General features: G+C 42.3%; 1 protein-coding gene across 8 annotated transcripts in view; it reads left to right on the top strand.

Moving 5' to 3' along the window:
• The window catches only part of MITF (melanocyte inducing transcription factor), a 143,584-nt gene that overhangs the window by 121,141 nt on the left and 9,269 nt on the right, over window positions 1-13,174 (top strand). For 4 of the 8 annotated variants that reach the window (XM_082210095.1, XM_082210094.1, XM_082210097.1 and 1 more), the window contains exons 3-7: window positions 1,877-2,104; window positions 6,095-6,181; window positions 7,146-7,241; window positions 9,994-10,111; window positions 11,958-12,032. In XM_082210095.1, coding sequence (XP_082066221.1) covers window positions 1,877-2,104; window positions 6,095-6,181; window positions 7,146-7,241; window positions 9,994-10,111; window positions 11,958-12,032 — 604 coding nt within the window. Of the gene's footprint in view, window positions 1-783; window positions 945-1,876; window positions 2,105-6,094; window positions 6,182-7,145; window positions 7,242-9,993; window positions 10,112-11,957; window positions 12,033-13,174 lie in introns of those variants that run through there. The other 4 variants (XM_082210096.1, XM_082210099.1, XM_082210101.1 and 1 more) reach the window with 3 other exon arrangements.

The following is a 13,174-nucleotide window of genomic DNA, read 5'->3' as shown; positions in this document are numbered from 1 at the left end:
TTTACAGTTGAATGAGGCTGGCTTACATTGCATCCTGAAGATCTCTGTATGCACAGGGAGTTAGATTCTCTTCTGTGGCTGAAGTGTAAAAAGAGTGGAGAAATAATGCAAACAAAGCCAAAACACATTTTTAGTAGAGTACTATCAGCAGCTTTTGGGTATGCTACCATGTATGGCCAAGTATCTTTTTAAAGAGTGGAATTCTGCTAACACAGAATAAGGTGGGCTTTCTCCCAGCTCTCCACGGTTTCCAGTGGTGTCCTGAATGGATCACGCAAGTTAAATGTGCGCGAGTTGCAATCCTACCGTAGCCGCATTCTGTCCAGAGTAAGAATGCAGTAAGCCCAACAAACGATTGTGGAAACTCAGAGACAGCTAGCACCGTCCGACAGGAGGTTGCAGCGATCCCTAGCTGTAGCGTGCATAGTGGACAAACTCGCCTAGTGGTTTTCCTGCAGTGTCGTCTTTAGCGGCAGACACACAACAAGTAATGGTACTGCCAAAGAAAAATCCCATTGTCTGCTAGTATGACTGGAACGAAAGCTGAATGGCAAATTGGCCTTAAGCAAACTATCAATCTGACTTTGATAACCCATCACTTTAAAAGGCCCTTTCATGTTTATGAAAAAGCATGACGTCAAAAGCCGTGGAAAAAAATCATGAATCCCAAAAATGTCAGGCTAAAGTTGCACAGCCTCCCAAAAAGCCCCCTGTGTGAACAGTTTCTCTACATGCATAACTAATTAGTTTAGGTTATTATAAGCCTGAGCTGTTATACCCTAGTTGCTTGTGCCATTTTGGGGATAACTTGTTTACAGTACGTCCGTGGATGAGCCTTTGAACTGGAGTAGGAGAAAAATAAAGGAAAGCTGTAAACTGGTTGTCTAGTTTTCTAGGAGTATATAAATGTCATGCTGGAAATGCTTGAGTATAATCATTACCAGGTGAGTTACCATATTTATTTGTTTTTAAAAAAATCTCTGCACAGTTGCATATGCCTAAACCCAGTTACTTCCTTGGGGCTATGGGTACATGCATACCCTCCTGCATTATAATGTTTGTAATCTTAGAGTTATAGCCAACTAATTAAGACTCAGACCTCTTGAAATTAATGGGCACGACTCACCTAGGTTTGTTGATTTCAGTGTGTCTACTCGGAGTGTGACTTCATTCAATACAACTTTTACCGTAAAGTAGAATAGTAAGGGAGACATACTGTAATACGCTTTTTCCTATTTGTGCCTATATAGTTTATTTAATGGAATGAGCATTTTCTTTGTGTTTCGCTTCATTATTCAGCTGAAAGCCAACATAAACAATTGAATCAAATAAAGCCCATTTTTAAACGATTGAGCCTAAGTCTCTACGTATACATGGTGCAGTTACTATATGAGCTTTAATGTTTGTTAAGTTCATTTTTCTGCTATAAGAACCAACATAAATAATTGTGGATAAGTCAAATATTTCTTGTATTCCTTGTCAACATAATTTTCTATTAATGTCTTAAGTGTGATGATGCTTGATACAGATTTTGTCTACTTTCCAACAATTTGAGGAAGGAAAGTTGAACTTTCTGGTTGACTTAATTCATCTTTATTTTCCCGCTACCTAAGTTCAATACGTTCCTGACATTTTGAAATTCTTACTTCGTAGGATTCCGCCTGTCGCCTTTTACAAAACCTGCCTTTGATTTTTATTTATAAGCGATGTGTTTGCCTTCGTTTACATGCATTTCTTTTTAACATCTGAACTTGCAAATGAGCTGTATTTCCAGGCGCAACCTAAGAATTTTCAGCGCTAGATGAATGTACAGAAACTGATGTTGAAATGATGAACGCTAACTAGGTGCCACCACCTTTTTATTATGCCTTTGCAGGTGCAGACTCACCTGGAAAACCCTACCAAGTACCACATCCAACAAGCTCAACGGCAGCAAGTCAAGCAGTACCTCTCTACTACATTAGGAAACAAGCACACCAACCAGGCGCTAAGCTTACCGTGCCCAAATCAGCCAGGGGATCATATTATACCACCTGGCACTGGAAGCAGCGCACCAAACAGCCCGATGGCCATGCTTACGCTCAACTCCAACTGTGAAAAGGAGGTAAGGAAGATTTTACGTTTTCTATTTGTGTTATCACCCCTCCTCCATCTAAACATGCAGATATTTATGTCATAGCAGTGGTTCACACACCATGCATCCTGATTTATTACAGCCGGGCAATCTCTGGTCAGCATCAAACAGCGACTCACAGCTTCAGAAGCCTTCAGAAGCTTGAGCACGCTCTAATCAGCAGAGTGAATAACACGCAAAAGAAGTGACAGATAGAGGCTGTGTAAAGCGTATTTACAGGCAGTTTATTCAGCATCAGGACGAAGGGAAAAACATGTCTTCTCCCCTTCGTGTCCAAGCAAACAGCACAAGCAAAAGCTATACACAAATGGAAGTTCCCAGCAAGCTGTGCTGTGCGGGAGTGTAAACAGGCATGTGACGTACAACAATCATGCCTGGAATGGAATATTCTACCAAAATGCTCCCACTTCACTCCTTCCATTTGCCGTTACATTGAAACCAGGAACCATGACTTGTTTCACTCAAACCAACCATGGTTTGTACACCTGGAACAAACACTAAGCAAGTGATCATTGTTTGTTGCTCCCGCTCACGCAAGGGGAGGAGTTAAGCAGGAGCCCTCTGTGTATTCCTTACAATGCGTGAATGCTGCTTTTTAATTTACTCTTGTTAACAGCTAATTATGTAACTCATTTTTTAAGAAGGCAGAAAAAGTCGCGGTATTAATGTGAATGTGTCTGGCGTAAAAATATGCATTGCTTAACAACAACCAAAAAAAACCCCCTGTGCCAACCCTTAGCGAAATTATTTAGATTTTCTTTGTGTTGTGTTAGCATACACTGTGTGGAAGGATGCAACTGACCTTTTAGCATACAATGTCCTTCTTGTTTCTTTCAAAACTTTCTGGGATAAATGTTATTGTGACTCGGGGTGGATTCAGATGGCAGGATTCCACCACACAGTGACATTTTTGAATTGCTTGCCAGGGCACATACTTGGAACATAAGAAAAGACTTGTTATATGTGACTGTGGGTCTGTAGAGAATGACATCCTATTTCATACAGTGACTAACCAGATTTTCTGTTGTTCATCTCCCATGAACTAGCAATCAGTGGCATGCTTCCTCCAAACACAGAGATTCCATTTAGCTGTTTGCTGATAGGGAGGGAGGGGCCAATTCATTTGGTTTGCATTTTTAAGCGAACTTCCCGAACAAATACATAAACTGAAACATTGCTATCCTTTGAAATTTGCTTCTGTAATACTGTACAACATTTGGTTTTAAAAAACTATTTTCAAAAACTCTTATGCTAGGGGCAAGCGTACACAAAAATGCATACAAAATTCATTAAATCGTGGGGAACTGCTTCCAAATATTCCAAAATCTATACCGCAATGTATACAAATTATTTTAGTTTGTGATTTTTGGAATGTAAGATATAGGAATGCAAAACATACAAAGAATCTGCTTTTGTAATAATAAATATTACAACTAATTTTTACTTAGAGTAGACCCTACGGAGATAAATTAGTCATGCTCATTAATACCAATGGGTCTGCTCTGAGTAGGACTAGCATTAGGTAAATAAATGATATTTATTTATATATGATAAATAAATGCGTGTGGGTTGTTTTTTTTAAAAGGTGTATATTAAGAGAAGCGCACATGAAATTATGTACAAGTTATTGTGTGGGCTGTTTTTAAAAATCACCAACGTGAAGAAATGGGATGAATGAAGTTAAGAAAAACGAGGAACAGTGTAGCTAAAACTGACAAGCCATTCATCCCTACCCTCTAATAAACCTATCTTTGAATTTCTCTAATCCCCTATTGAAGCAAACTAAGCCAATGGTAATTTCTGCATCTTATAATGGCAAATTCTGTAAGTTAATTCTGATATGCCAAAGTATTTTGCATATTGTTATTATAGTTTTGATGCTTGCAAACCACTCTGGAATCTATCCTGATGAAAAACATATAAATGTTTTAAATAAATGATACACACTTTTCTGCCTTTAACAAATTGTCTGGTTGCTAGTTTCATTAGGTGACCCAGCATTGTAATTTCATGATAATTACCCACTCACGCTCCAGTGTCTATGTGGACTGCCATATATTCCTTAACTTGCTGCTTGGTATGTCCAACCATTCCATTATTTATACACCCATTGGTTTTAACTATTAAAATCTGTTTTAAATACCCTATTGTTGCCGACCTTCTGTACTAACGACTGCTTGCATATTTAACATTGCTTCCCTGTATTATTGTTTTCATTTAATGGATCTGTATGCCACTAGTCCAAATATTTTAATATACAAACATTTAAAAAATCCCTATAACATATCAAATGGCACAGCATTAATAACAGAAGCAGCAAAACACATTTCACTTTATCTAATCCAGTTCCATCACCCACCCACTGCCGCACCGAAACAGAAGCCCCTATGTGAACAAAAAGTTTTTTTAGAGCCCACCTAAATGATAGCATAGGGACGCGGGTGGCACTGTGGTCTAAACCACTGAGCCTTGGGCTTGCCGATCAAAAGGTCGGCGGTTCGAATTCCCGCGATGGGGTGAGCTCCCGTTGTTCAGTCCCAGCTCCTGCCAACCTAGCAGTTTGAAAGTACGTCACAGTGCAAGTAGATAAATAGGTACCGCTCCGGCAGAAAGGTAAACGGCGTTTCCGTGCACTGCTCTGGCTTTGCTAGATGTGACTTAGTCATGCTGGCCACATGACCCAAAAAAACTGTCTGTGGACAAACGTCGGCTCCCTCGGCCACTAAAGCGAGATGAGCGCCGCAAGCCCAGAGTCGTCTGTGACTGGACTTAACTATCAGGGGTCCTTTACCTTTACCTTTTAAATGATAGCATGGAATGGGCCGATCCTCTTTCTTAGGGCAGTGAATTTCACGGTGGTGGGGCCACCATGGAAAAGGCCAGATTCCTCCGGCCTGTCAGCCTTTCTGTCTCCCTAGTTGATCTTCAGTCTGTGGCAGCCCTTTGAATAACTTGGTATGAAGCTAAATAAGACTTGAAAAGTCTAGAACAGCACTGTAAAGCCAACTTGGCTCCTATGGGAGCAAGTTCCATAGCTTAACTATAAGCTATATGAATAAGTACTTCCTATTATCTGCCTTTGCACTTGTGCATATTAGCCTATACCTGAGTTATTTTGTGGAACTGAACCACACACAAAAAAAGGTAGATGTTGTGAGATTTCATAACATTGGGGGGGGAGGATATTTGCTTTTAGGATTCCTTGTTAACAAAGAAAGGAATCGGTGGGTGCATGAAGGAGAAACTTAGCAGAAGCTGCAGTCAAAATGAGCACCTACCTTGGAATTTAGATGAATGGTCTTAAACAACAAAACTTCCTTTGGGTCAAATTGTTGGCATCCTTCCGCCGATGGAGACAATGGAGGAATACACCTTTGTGGGCGAAATCTAACTGTTGAAAGGTCACAGCACCTGCTGTGGCTGTAGAGACTGATACGAGAGAGACATGTTTTGTTGCAGCTGGGGCGTATAAAGGCATCCAGTTGTGCTACGACAGATGCACCATGGAGTTTCTTCTCACTGCACTCCTCCCAGCAGTCATTCCTCCTCTAGTCACTGCTGTGGATGCACAACCTGACTGTCTTTCTCCAGGCACTATGGTTGTCTGCAAGGGATTCCCATATGGCGGGATTGATGTTGCCAGCCTTCATGTCACATTTAGGGCTGTGCATATTAGTCCATTTCCACATAGCTGTAATGCATTCAGCACATAATTGGTACAGAGAATAGGAATAGCTGCTATATGTCAAGTCAATTGCAGAATTGGCATTCAGGGTGAGCCTGGATGGGCCTGGCCTACCTAGTTATTTTAAACTGTGGTTCATAGTTCTCTAGTTATTATTCTGGCATTTGGTATGTTCACGACACCAGCGATTCTAAGGAAGACCGACCCGCTTAACTGTAAACCCCCGCACGTGTCTAGCCTCTTCTCCTTATATTTGTCATTTTTCATGTTTACAGGGATTTTATAAATTTGAAGAGCAAAGCAACAGGGTGGAGAATGAATGCCAGACTCTCAACACACATTCTCGAGCATCTTGCATGCAGGTACTAATTGACAAAGAGAGGCGGGTGGTGCTGTGGCCTAAACCACTGAGCCTCTTGGGCTTGCCGATCAGAAGGTTGGCGGTTCAAATCTGCTCTGCGGTGGTGAGCTCCCATTGCTCTGTCCCAGCTTCTGCCAACCAGAAGTTTGAAAGCACGCCAGTGCAAGTAGATAAATAGATACCGCTGTGGCAGGAAGGTAAACAGAGTTTCCGTGTGCCCTGGCACTCATCATGGTGTTCCATTGCACTGGAAGCGGTTTAGTCCTGCTGGCCACATGACCTGGAAAGCTATCTGTTGACAAACGCCGGCTTCCTCAGCCTGAAGTGAGATGAGCGCCGCACCCCATAGTCTCCTTTGACTGGACTTAACCGTCCAGAGATCCTTTACCTTTACTATTTGACAAAGGAGCAGGAAAAAGGATGGTAGATACAAAGTCTCCTTGCAATCAGAAATAACAGCATCCATTCCAGACACTCTCTTTTTTTTAATGTACACCTAAAAGTGTGAAATGTGACTGTTGCAGTCAGGCATAAAGCACAGACCATACATATCGCAGAACTGGTTGCAAATTGGCTAAGGTTTTCTGCCAAACAAACAATCAGTGGGTTTTGTTGCTGTTAGTGTGTTAATGACTAGGAGTGCCTGTAGTATTTCACTAATATACCTTTCGGTACAAGGGGCTTGTTCCTTCTGTTACTCTATTTTAAAAGGACAAGGAGAAAACTGTGCATGTACTTTTGACTCTGAATTTAAGGGTACAGTTCCCCCTCCCTTGTAGCTCTTCCTCCCTACCCACCCCTACACTGCCACCAGTTATGCAATTAATGCTCTAGCCACTAAATGGGGAGTAGCTAAAGTTCTGGGCATCTTGCTGGTTAGTGTTTCTCTTTTCACATTGGTAGATTAGTACGCCTCCTCTTGAACATAGTTCCTATTTCTTACATGTCCCACTTTTCCATTACAGATGGATGATGTAATTGACGACATTATCAGTTTGGAGTCAAGTTATAATGAAGAAATATTTGGTTTAATGGATCCTGCCCTACAAATAGCAAATACGGTACTTGTGTTTATATTCTGTGTTTTGGTGGGGTGTTTCGTTTGTTTTGCTGTTGTATTATTCAGCACCTCTATTTCAGAGTGCCTGTAAGGATGAAAGTTGAGTTTATTTGTTTGTTTAAATGTGGCATGTTTTAACTAGCTGCCTTCCCCAGCCGAAAGAGTAATCAGTAATTCAGTCTAATCTAAAATAAATAACAATGCCTGTTTACTGCAAGCAACCATATTGTTGCAAAAGTTGGGAGCCCCTATCCCTCCGCTGGTCGGTAGCAAGATTCCAGGGGGTTCCAGGCGTTGACCCAGGGTCTCTGTTTCTTTGAGACTCAAGACACAGTGGAGGCTGTTGTAGCTTTAAGAAATAGAATTATTCACATGTTTACATCTGAGTTTGGATGGCCATCTCAAGAGGGGCTTGTTCCCCACAGCTGTGCAGCACTGCAGCCCAAGGCATCTTTCGCAGCCTCTCTTCACCCAGTCTGCTAAGATGGTTCTCTCTTCGTCCTCCCGCTCCTTCTTCTTCCCAGCACACCTTGCTAAAAACACTCTTTTCCTGTCACTTCAAACACACAACACCCCAACCCCTTGGCAACCTCTGTCTGCCCAGACCAGTGGATTTCTCTTAAAAGGCCACCAACCCCTTTTGTCATGTTAATGAACTGGCTTATCCCTGGCTAGCTATGTGAAGATGCCTGGGCTTTCTGATCCTAAATGGAATGCAACAGCACTTGGCTTAGTTTTAATTAGCCAGCCTTTGCTTGCTTCATGAATTTATGAGTTTGCTCAAATTTCAGCTCTGACCCTAGAGATTGTGGCGAGCCTGCTCCTCCCCATTCCCATAACACTATTTATTTATTTGATAGAATTCTAGTGACTCTCTTGTGGTTCTCTGATCATAGGGCCATTGTCTAGAACCAGTTTCTAGACACATCCTTGAAATCTGTGGCTTCCCCTTTTCCTGTTATTTTGGAAAGGTGCTTTTGTTATTTTGGAAATGTTTTTGACAAGGCACTGCCTCTGGATTTGGGTGAAGAAAAGCATTGGATTAGGCATTTCCCAACCATTTCACCGCTATCAACATGCACATGAGAGAAGTAGTTGTAGTTAAACAGTTTTATGTGTTCCTTCTGTTTTCCTATCCACAAAATGGTAGGTGAAACAACAATGTCTAGGACAGGCCTTGATGAGCTATTGACTAGGAATACTGGCCCTGTGTGCAATAAGTAGAAGGGACTGGATTCAAGAGTAACGCCAAGTCTTAGTAAGCTTCAACCTCTAGAAACACACAGCCACAATTCATGCAGTGTTTTGCCTGAAACAAGTTGTAATATCCAGGATAAGTTAACCTTGCTTTGGACGTTCAGTGCCTTTCCCTAAGAGCTGTTTGCATTCTCAGTCTTAACATTATCAGTGGTAAGATGTCTGGGCTCCTAAACAGGAGGTATGCAAAATCCCTGCAGAGGAAGTAGCTTGCCTGCAGCCTATAAATAGTTCTACACTCAGAGAGAAAGAACAAAGATTCTGTTGTTTTGCAGCAAAGGTTTAGCCCCTGTTTGTTACATTGCAAGCTGTGCTCAATTGCTACTCAAGCATCTATAGAGATAATTAAAGTGCCATTTACACTAGGAGCATGAAATGCGAGCATTATATACTTCTGCACTGGCCCTTCATCTCTGTCATAAATCTCATTTAAGGTCACAAGTGGCTGCACGGAGACATCACATTAAACCATGTTTTTTCATGATTGGAACCAGACAAAGTGTGTGTATGGGGGGCTGCATAGGAGCCAACTCATAGAGACCGAGTGGGCTTTGTCCTACCCAATAAAATATTTGAGGGGGCCACCCCCCAAAGTCGATGGGCATTGCCATTGAAGTGGTGTGCGTGTACCACATCATGTGATCGATTATTCAGTGTGGGGCTTGCCTGCCTGCCTCCTCCAATATTTTATTCAAGTTGGCACTCTTGGGTGAGTGGAGATTGGAAACTTTCACTTCTGTTTTTGATTAACCATGGTTTAGTGTTATGCCGGAAACCTAAAATGTGGATAAGTTTAACTAGTGGTTTGCTGGAACCTTCCTTCCAATTTCCCGGAAAATTTATTCTCCTCCAAAATTTGCATCTATTCCCCCTGTCCATTTCTTTGGGCACCCACCTTTACAATTTTGGTGGGTGCATGCTCGCCTTATTCTTGAGAGGTGGCTGTGGGTGGTGTGGGTGTTTTTCTTTTCATTGAATGTGACCCCTGTGCCTCAAGCCACGTAGAACCATTTAGACCTTTATAGAACAAACACAGCACATTGAATTGTGTCCAGAAACCCAAGGGAAGCCAGTGAAGTTTGCACTCTGAGCAGCCCACTCTTAAACTGTGTTCTGAACCAGCTGCTGTTTCTGAGCATGCATCCAGTATCTCCTTATCCATACGTAGTATGGATCAGGGCTGGCCCAAAATGTTTTGTCACCTGAGGCAAATCACAATGTGGCACCCACTAGGGAAGAATAGGCGATTGAAGTTCTATATCAGAAACAAGGCGGGGAATGGGGATCTGCTGCCCCTATGGACCCTGCCGCCTGAGCCCGTTGCCTCACCTTGCCTCATGGGAGGGCCGGCCCTGGTGTGTGTCCTATGCAGAATTGCATTAGCAAGTGGCCAACAGCGCAAAAAGTGTTAGCTGTCATTTTGCTTCAGCTTTCTGCATCCAAGGGTCTCATATGGGACACTGGAAATAATCCATACCCTCCATTGTCTCCCCCAGTTACCTGTCTCCGGCAATCTTGTGGACCTCTATGGCAATCAAGGCATGCCTCCCCCCGGACTCAACATCAGCAACTCTTGTCCTGCCAACCTTCCTAATATAAAAAGGGAACTCACAGGTAACTTAGAACAGTATGTTTCAAAATGTGCATTTTCTGATAAAGGTGCTCCTAGGAACTTAAGAATTCTGCTGAACCTATAAATTACCAGTAATACATTTATACCAGGAACATTGGATGCTGAATCAGGCCAGTGGTTTACCTCGCTCAGCATGGCCTACTCTGACTGGCAACAGCTTTCCAAAGTTTCCGTGTTTTCTAGCCTCACCTGGAGATCCCATTTATTGAGCCGCCTGCACGGAAAGCAAATGTTCTGCCACTGAGCTACAGCCCTTTCCAAATCAGAACCCTGCTGGACCGGACAGCTTAGCATCCTTTTCCCAGGTGTTAAAAGTGCTTCAAGTTAGTTGGTGCTTTGAATATACACATCAGGCACATTTTTAATCCATAATGTATGAAGCACCACAAGGATGCAGATGTCTATAAGCTGCGGATTCCAGCTTTTAAGAAGAACATTGGTTGCGATGGGAAAGAATTGGGCTGCTGCTTAATGTATATTTCAAAGGAGAAAAGACCAGCATTGCGCACATGTCATTTTATTTTAGGGTATCGAAGTACAAAGCATCTCAGGAGGCATCTCTTAAGTCCAAATCACTCGCCACAGGATGCTGTGTAACAGAGTGGACACTTAGGGGTGCTGTCTACCAATCTGCCACAAAAGTGTAATTGCAGTGGGGATGCAGTGAGCACGGTCAAGGCGAAGGAAATCTGCTCGTTAATCTTTTGGAGCAAGCATACATTGGGGGGCGGGCAGGAATTAAGGGAATAAGGAGAAACTTTGATAATAAAACTTATTTTGTTGTTGGGCTCGCTATGGCTGGCCTTAATGGTTGCCATTCTTACTTCTGCCATTCATACTACATAGCGGTGGAAAGACTCGATGATTGTAGATCATTGAATCTGTGAAGACGTTGCTGGTCAGACCCATGGCAAATGGGCGGTTAGACGCTTGCCTTTTAAAATAATCTTTTAAGTTGCTCAAGGTTAGACCGTATCCCGAAGCAGTTCACATAGTGTACTCTGAAAATAAATGATCCTGTGTTGAAACGTGAAATGTCAAGCTCTCTCAGAAAGTTCATTGTACCAGTCACATTGTACCGAGCTGCAGTTGCATCTATGAATGGATGGGACAAGTCATGAGTGCAGAGCGGCGCTTCCATAATGTCTACCATTTGCCTGTTTTATTTAACGAAGGAAAAATAACAAGACTCGCAGCAGGCAGAGATAATGCACCATTGTGTTGTATGCAGCATCAGCAAGGAAGATGCTGCTTTTGTTCATTATTTTGTTTTTATAATAAAGGGCCCTGTATTGCACTAACTTGGAACATAAACTAAAAGTGGCCTACACAAAAGATGTACTATATGTTTTGTGTGCCTGACCTTCATAAACTTGTTAACTCCTGCATATGTAGCCCTTTCTAGTTTGGTTTTCATATTTAGGCGCAAGAGATGTTGGCTTTATTTCACTGCAGAAAGCAATGGCTTCCATGGAAAAGGACAAGAGCTTTAATACCCCTGGTTTCACTGCTGTCTAAAGGGAAAATGTTACTTCAGTACCTTGTCCACTTGGAAAACTTATTCACCAACGACTAGTAGCCATGTGCCTGGCCCTGAAAGTTTATGTTCCAAACTTGTTAATCTTACAGCCTGCACCAATATTTAGGATGGGGCGTACTAAATAGTACTGCGTGATAATATTCTGTGATAGTAAACAAGAAGCATTGCAAGGGTCTTGTGCTGATGCTGCATGCAAAAAGTGCATGTGAAATGTGTGAATGTTTTCTTGGCTTAGCGCTGCCTTTCTTACATATCTCTAATTCTAATTACTTCGTTAACATGCATAGCATGTGTATTTCCAACAGAGTCAGAGGCGAGAGCGCTGGCCAAAGAGAGACAAAAGAAAGACAATCACAATTTGAGTAAGTTTCTTGTTTTTCATTATTTAATTTGTGAAAATAGAGGTTTAATATTCGCACATCATGTTCTGGAATTACCTTTACCACACAGTCCATATTGAAATAGGTTAGATTTGCCCTCTTAATTCCTGGGTACTTCCAGATTAGTGTATATTGTAAGAACAGTGCTCATCAGCCATGCAGGGTTTTTTTTTGGGGGGGGGGTTGCAGCAACATGACATACCTTCCTCTATTCTCCCCTACCCTTCAATTTGGATTTTCCCTTTCCAGGGAAAATCGAGTAAGTTTAAAATAACCAAAACTCTTTGCAGATTAGGCCCCCATCTAGAAGCAAAACTCACCCATTTCCCCAATGCTTCTGCAGTTGAAATTCCAGTGCCTTGTACTTCGCACCATTTTTGGTCAGCCAAGTGCCTTGCTGAAGACGATGTAATTCTGAAGGATCTTCAAATGCAAGTCACAGAAGCCTTAGAATCAGCGGTTCTCAACCTGTGGGACTCCAGATGTTGCTGGACTACAACTTCCATCATCCCTGTGCTCTGGCCTTGCTAGCTAAGGGTGATGGGAGTTGTAGTTCAACAACATCTGGGGACCCACAGGTTGAGAAAGGCTGCCTTAGATGCTACCTGGAGATCCTTGAAGAATTTGGATGCAAACTGACCTCACAGATCAGTGTGCAAATCAGACCTTGGCAAACCACTGGTGCTCGTACTTCCCAAATGTCCCAACACAGTTCTCAGCTCAAAAACCATATCAAAAGTGAGGATTCTTGCAGAAAAATGGCATAACAGACCTGGGCTTGGTTCAATAATTCCTCCGATTTCCACTCATAGGAGGCTTCTGCAGGAAGAAGGAATAAAATATTAGGAGGGGCTATGGGGCACTATAGAGGGAAGGGATTATCAATGAACTGCATCCTCCTGTCCTCATGTGGGGGCCTCTGCTGGATCTCAGTCATTTCTAGGAATGGAAACAACCCTTCCATTCATGGAATGGACACCAACCTCCTGACTGGGAAAAACAGAATTTGATAGGACCAAGTTTGAATTTAGACAATGCTTGGGGATGTGTAATCTTACCAGAAAAGAGGGTCTGTGGTTTAGGAAAACATTGGGTGGGTATGTGGCTAAAGCAAAACAAGATTA

The sequence above is a fragment of the Podarcis vaucheri genome (assembly GCF_965113315.1).
Source record: "Podarcis vaucheri genome assembly, chromosome: 2".
Lineage (NCBI taxonomy): Eukaryota > Metazoa > Chordata > Lepidosauria > Squamata > Lacertidae > Podarcis > Podarcis vaucheri.
This window is presented reverse-complemented; position numbering and strand designations above follow the sequence as displayed.